This window comes from Spea bombifrons, chromosome 1, assembly GCF_027358695.1.
Source record: "Spea bombifrons isolate aSpeBom1 chromosome 1, aSpeBom1.2.pri, whole genome shotgun sequence".
NCBI lineage: Eukaryota > Metazoa > Chordata > Amphibia > Anura > Pelobatidae > Spea > Spea bombifrons.
The window spans coordinates 29238582-29244581 of record NC_071087.1 but is presented as its reverse complement, the minus strand read 5'-3'; the positions used below and the strand labels follow the sequence as shown (position 1 = coordinate 29244581).

Below are 6000 nucleotides of genomic sequence, written 5' to 3'. Positions count from 1 at the left end.
TCCATGGTTCAAAATTAATACCTCACATATAATTGTAAAAAAAAAAAAAAAAAATCACTGAAATACGGAAATAGTCTCTTGAATTACCATTTGCATGCCGTGTATGCACACCACCTGGAGTTAGAGGTGTGAATGACAACTCAGAGCTTGTTGAGAGTTGGCAGTAGAGTTCGGGCTTCAACTATTTCAATTTCTTATTGATTATGAAAGGCCCTTGCTGACAAGAGGGAGGGCTAAGCTTCCCCTGCATAATGTATAATTCAAAGAGTGAGGACACTTTGGAGATATGTCACTAATCTAACTCTACACTCTACAGGCCCAACCAAGCTCTTCTTGCAGTCCAGGTTTAATGAATACTATATAAACTCTCCCTCTAGTGATTAGGCCCTATAGCCTTTGGTGCAAGATGGCTGGCCAATGCATATTGAAAGAAATGTGTAAATCTACTTATGGTTTAAGTCAGGGAGGAAAGTATATATCTGAGGAAGAGAAATGCTTGGACAAGACATAATATACAGTTAGATGGTCAGTTTGTGTTGGTTTGCATGTGATAAACCTTCCAGCAGTAGTCATAAACGTTACAGCAGTAGTCATAGAAGTTACTTCAGTGATGATACTTAAACATGCATGTGGTAGGTGTAAGTCTATCCTGAACATAAAACAAACAAAAAAACCCAAGATATCTGGTAAGGTATAAAGCAGATTTTGTTTATGTTTGGAATCCCTTACACCTACCATGCAGTCAACGTGTTTGCATTGCTTTGCCAGCCTATGCTACTAACTCTGAGGATTTTAGTCTTGCTGTTGATGTATGTCCTCATGCCTGAGAATTTTATAGATGACCCAGTAAAATATATTGAAAATTAAAAAAGCTAGAGGGAAGCCAGCTCGAGATAGTGTGTCTATCTTCTTTGCTCTGTCAATGAACACCTTCCTCATTTCCTCATGTGTTTTTGGTGCTGGAGGAGCTGGGTTAACTGGTCCCTTTTGCGTCATCCCATCCTTTGCTTGTAGGCAAGGTCCCATTCCATAAGCTGTAAAGCTGAAGCGACTCTCCCTGACCTCATCATCCTATAGAGATAAAGTAATATATATTATTTTACACTCAATGACAATACTAAAAATGATGTAGATAATAGTTTTAATAATACAGCTCTATACAAAATACTTTTTCTCGTATTTAATGTATGACTGTCAAGGTTTGAGTCTCCAATGGATTCCAATAAATCATGAAAACCATAAAGAATTACTGCTGTATCAGGAAGCTGTCCCTCAAGCCAAGACCAATGGGAAATCCAATCAGTAAGGGGGAAAAAGGCTTCTTAAGGGGACCCTCAAATTTAAGGGGGTAAATACAGATAAATGCCTACATACTGCATGTAGAAGTGCAGTACTCGGAAATGTTTAGTTTACACATTTAATAGTATGACCATATGTTTCTGTACAAAATCGCTGAACAATACATTATATTAAAACAATCATATCAGTTGACAACTTTTGTTTGCTATGTCGTTTGCCATGATCAAGTGATGTTTATCAAAATAAGTTCAGGCATCTTTATTTTTAAATAACTCCCTTGATGTTAAAGCGACAATTATTGTACTTAAGCATGAATATTGTAGGTTCCCTGCTCTATATGAAGCATTGATGATCCCCAGTCATGATCAAATAAACAAAATTAGCATATTTTTTGTATCAGCAGTTAATTCTGGGAAGAAATGAGGTGGATTACTATACATTAGGAATGGGGAATCTAAGACACAACTAAAGTAGGGTAACCTACTACAATACAAATTATATTCAGTATCTTTATTTATCAAAAATAAAAGGTACCTATCCTGTGAATGGAACATATTAATTATGTTGTGCGGTACATACAAGGGATATGTAATTGTTTATGCAACTCATGCGTCTAGTTAAAACTCATCCTCTTGTGCCCTCTGCTGCTTGTCATGAAAATATTCTTGAATTAATGTTCTAGGCTTGATTGTTAAGCTGGAACATTGTTAATATTTAATGACAGATATTATGATATTAGATCCAAATTGTGTAATGCCAGTTGATTTTAATATACTACAATTAAATTGCTTATGTCCTTACTTAAATGCTACTATGTGATAAAAGATGTTTGGAATGGTAGAGAACAATGATACATGAACAAGATAGGTACCTTAATAAAAACTACAGACTAAACTATGTCATCACAAATGGAAAGCAATAAATGTTGACATGTGACATCATTATTCATTATTGACTAGCTTCTACAAAGTTGGGACATTTGCCACAAGGTTTACCCTGAAAACTGAACTGTAGGTTTGTGCCAAAGTCCCGTACATAGGTTCTGCACTTCTTACACCATTGTGACGTTGCAAAGTTTCAAAGTTTTCATTTCCACCGATTACACCACCAAGTACTCCCTTAATACCCTAACACGATAATGGGAAGGGTAAGTGGAGAGGAATGAAGAAAAGGAAGAATGTAAAAATTTAATAGTATGTATATATATATATGCCCATGGTTCTTCAGGCTTATAACACAAATAATAATGTATCATTATTGTCACGTTCTTATGGCTGCCTCTCAAAGAAACATGTGTTTAAGTCAGATCTCTTTAACACACATGGGCCAGAGCTTGGCATCGGCTCTATTTGTTCTCAGTTGACAAAGGTCTGGATTATGTAAGATTCAAAGTGCATTTTAAACTTTGCATCAATGTGACCTGTAGTTCAGTTGACGCTTTAAAACATCAAAAATAAAACAATGTTAGACAATATACATAATTCCAACTAGTCTACAGAACAAATGTGGTTCGTTCTCCAAGATGATTGGAACAACCTACCTGCTTAGTCCCTTAATAAACTGTGCGCAAGTGTACTTAGAAGAACTGATGCTGTTTTAAAGGCAAAGGGTGGTCACATCAAATATTGATTTGATTTAGATGTTTCTTCTGTTCGCCCACTTTAAATTTTGTTAAATAATAAAAATAAACTATTTATATCTATTTTTAAAAATAATTTTACTTTACAGAATTTTTTCACACCTGTCTAAAACTTTTGCTCAGTACTGTATTTATTGAACTTCTTGATATTTCTTAATAGTCAAAAAAAACAAGACATGCTTCAATTTATAGTGCACTCATACAGAAAGCTCCATTAAATACTTAACTTGCTTTCCATAGCAATTAACACCACAACGCAGCTACTTTAATTCTCAAAAATCGATAGTCAAAAACTATCTGGATCCAAAGAAGTGGAAATCATCAGATCTGGGAGATGATGTCACAGCAATGCCGCCATATTACCCTCTGTTCACCTAACAGGCTCACAGACAGGAGGCAGCAACTTTGGGTCAGTAAGACAAACAGTAGCCCAGCATGTGGTTGTAGCTAGCCAGCGAGGCGCGTTGATACAGCCTTATCCAGTGTAACATGGTGTCTGGCATGAGCAGGGCCCCTCTGTCTGCCCCTCGCTGTATAGCACTGCGATTACAGTATAGGCCACAACCGCAATCAGTAGGCTGTGATTCACGGAGTTGGCAAATTGCACTGGTGGAGGAGGAGGAGAGCTGGTTCTATAGTTACTAGGCCTCCAATAGCCTGTAGTCAAACAAGCAGAGGGGTATGTGTTATGGAAGCACACCCCTCTGCCATGCAATTAAGACAAGGGAGGAGTGGCACTATAAAAAGACTTCTTCCTCATTGCTCCAGAGCTTTAGTTTCTGTGTGTCCGTGGACTTCAGTTTCCTGACCTACCCTCCTTGCTGTGCTATAGTGTCTTCTTTGGATTACCTGGAATTTGATCTCTTGCTTGCCTCTTGGATTACTCTATCTGCATCTATTGCTCTATCCTTATTATTTGTACTCTCATGCTTCCACCTAGATCTAGTAGGTCCTGCTTACCTACCACTGCAGACAACCTGATAGGGGTGTCTGGCAAAAGATAGCCCCCCTGCTTGTATGCTCCTACATCAACACTGACATGCGGTCAGGCCCATCTCACGGCCTCCAGGCTGTTAATAGCTGTACTTAGCTCAGGCTCCAGGGGTTTCAGATGCAGAGGGATGCTCATGATGGTAAGAGAGCTTGTCTGCCCTACTATCTTCCTGCACAAGCAATGTTGTCACTTTTCAGGTAATTTGTAGCCATTGCAGGTGCCCATGTCAAATGTGGCTGTTCTCTCTGATTTTTATTTGCATAAGCAAATGTTTTTTCAAAACATTAAAAAAAATTATTTAGTTTATAAACTAAAAACTACAGTATATTATCATAAACAGAGAAAACCAGAGAGAAAATAGTTTTATTTTTACATACTGCAAACTTTTAGTGAGTGACACCTAAGAATGGTGTTGGTTAACCTCTATATGCTCATCTCTCTGGAAGTGGCCATCCTATCTATAAGAGAATGCAGAAGTAGCTACTATTTTTATAAAATTCATTAGATGTAGCTATATTACAGATTTTGTGTGTGTTCTTTTAGAGCTGTAATACATTTCAAGTGCATTGATTGAATTACAAAATAAGAAAAATAATTTATACAAGTGTAACTGGATTAGTCAATCAGTACAATGAGTGAGCTTTTGTCATAACTGGAATGTCAATGTCATCTGGCAGTATATATTTATATAGAAATAAGGGATGCTCCAGGCAGTTTACAACCTTCATCTCTGCTACAGAAGAATTGATTGTTAATATGTTTTTTCAAAATAACAGGTAGTGAAAAAAACAAGAAAATCAGGACTTGCTGTTGAGCATCTAATGGAAAAAACTGCCAAATCTAAAAGTGCACCTGTCACAGAAGAAAATATGAAACCCTTGATGAAAAATTGAGATCTATGACAAGGTTGCAAAAGTAGCATCTCCGGAATATACTTCTTCTCCTAACTCTATCCTCAGAAACACTGCCTGAATCAATCAACTATAATCAGCAAATTAACAATAGGTGAGCAATACCTCAATAGGGAAGACTAAGCATGCCAATTCTGGGAACAGAAAGGGCCCCCCTGGAAAATAAGGAAAGGGGGGATATGACTGCTGGCCCAAGTCAGGTCACTGGGAGGTCAGGTTAGCTTTAGCCTCATTGGTTAGTGGGGTGCAACATTGTTGCATGCTAGGGTGTAAAAGTGCAGGACAAAGGCACTCCTACCTCTTTTCCTGCCTGGAGCCTAAGGTCAAGCATTGTCCTACCCTCCCTCCCAATTTTACTGTACTGTACTTTTCATTGTGCATGTGTTTGGTTCTGTTTCTTTGTGGTTCTTTTGTAGTCACAGCGTGGAAGATTCCCCCCCTTTTTGGTCAGCATGGAAGTGGTGACATCTGGAAGCTGCCTCCAAATGGGCTTGGGGAGGCGGGCCAGAACTCTTGGTATCACGCGGTTTGTAACCGCCTGCTAGGCTTAGGCCTAGCAGCTGGCGGGTTGTTAATGGTTATGTCAATATTATGTTTTTACGGGGGATCTGTTAATAAAGCTGTGGCCAATGCCCTTACCCACACCAGTGAGTTATGTCTTTATTTACGGCGGGTGGGTGAAGGTGTTGAATTTGGTCTTTAGGAGCATCTGGGCTTAAGCAGTCAAGTTAAGTTGCCTGCATCAATGGTAGACACATAAAGTGAGTTTCTAATACATGTATACTGCTTATTTAAACCCATAACCAGTATATATATTTCATTTAGTGTATAAAACAGTTACAGGATAGACTTGGGAAGTCATACAGGTCAGCTTTAATGAAAACAAAATACTGCTGTTTTAATTAACACATATTTACTTTAATATATTTTCTTTGTTTACTCTTTTTTTTTTTTTTTTACTATTATTTAACAAGAAGATGCTAGAAAAAAAGTTAAAGAACATGAAGTACCTTATCCTTCTTTCTTCTGCGATGAAATCTCAAAAGTTGTTTGTGCTGCCTTGATACAAAGTTTACTGCAGCATATTCCAACAAGGCAGAAAATACAAAAAGCAGGCACACTGCCATCCATACATCAATGGCTTTCACATAAGACAC

General features: G+C 37.8%; 1 protein-coding gene across 1 annotated transcript in view; it reads right to left on the bottom strand.

The window, feature by feature from the left end:
* Positions 1-574: 574 nt before the first annotated feature.
* The window catches only part of GLRA3 (glycine receptor alpha 3), a 46740-nt gene continuing 41314 nt past the window's right edge, over positions 575-6000 (bottom strand). Inside the window, exons 8-9 of the mRNA XM_053459647.1 lie at positions 5854-6000; positions 575-1071 (exon numbers count right to left, since the gene is read on the bottom strand). Of these exons, the coding sequence (XP_053315622.1) occupies positions 793-1071; positions 5854-6000 (426 nt within the window). The 3' untranslated portion in view covers positions 575-792. The remainder of the gene's footprint in view (positions 1072-5853) is intronic.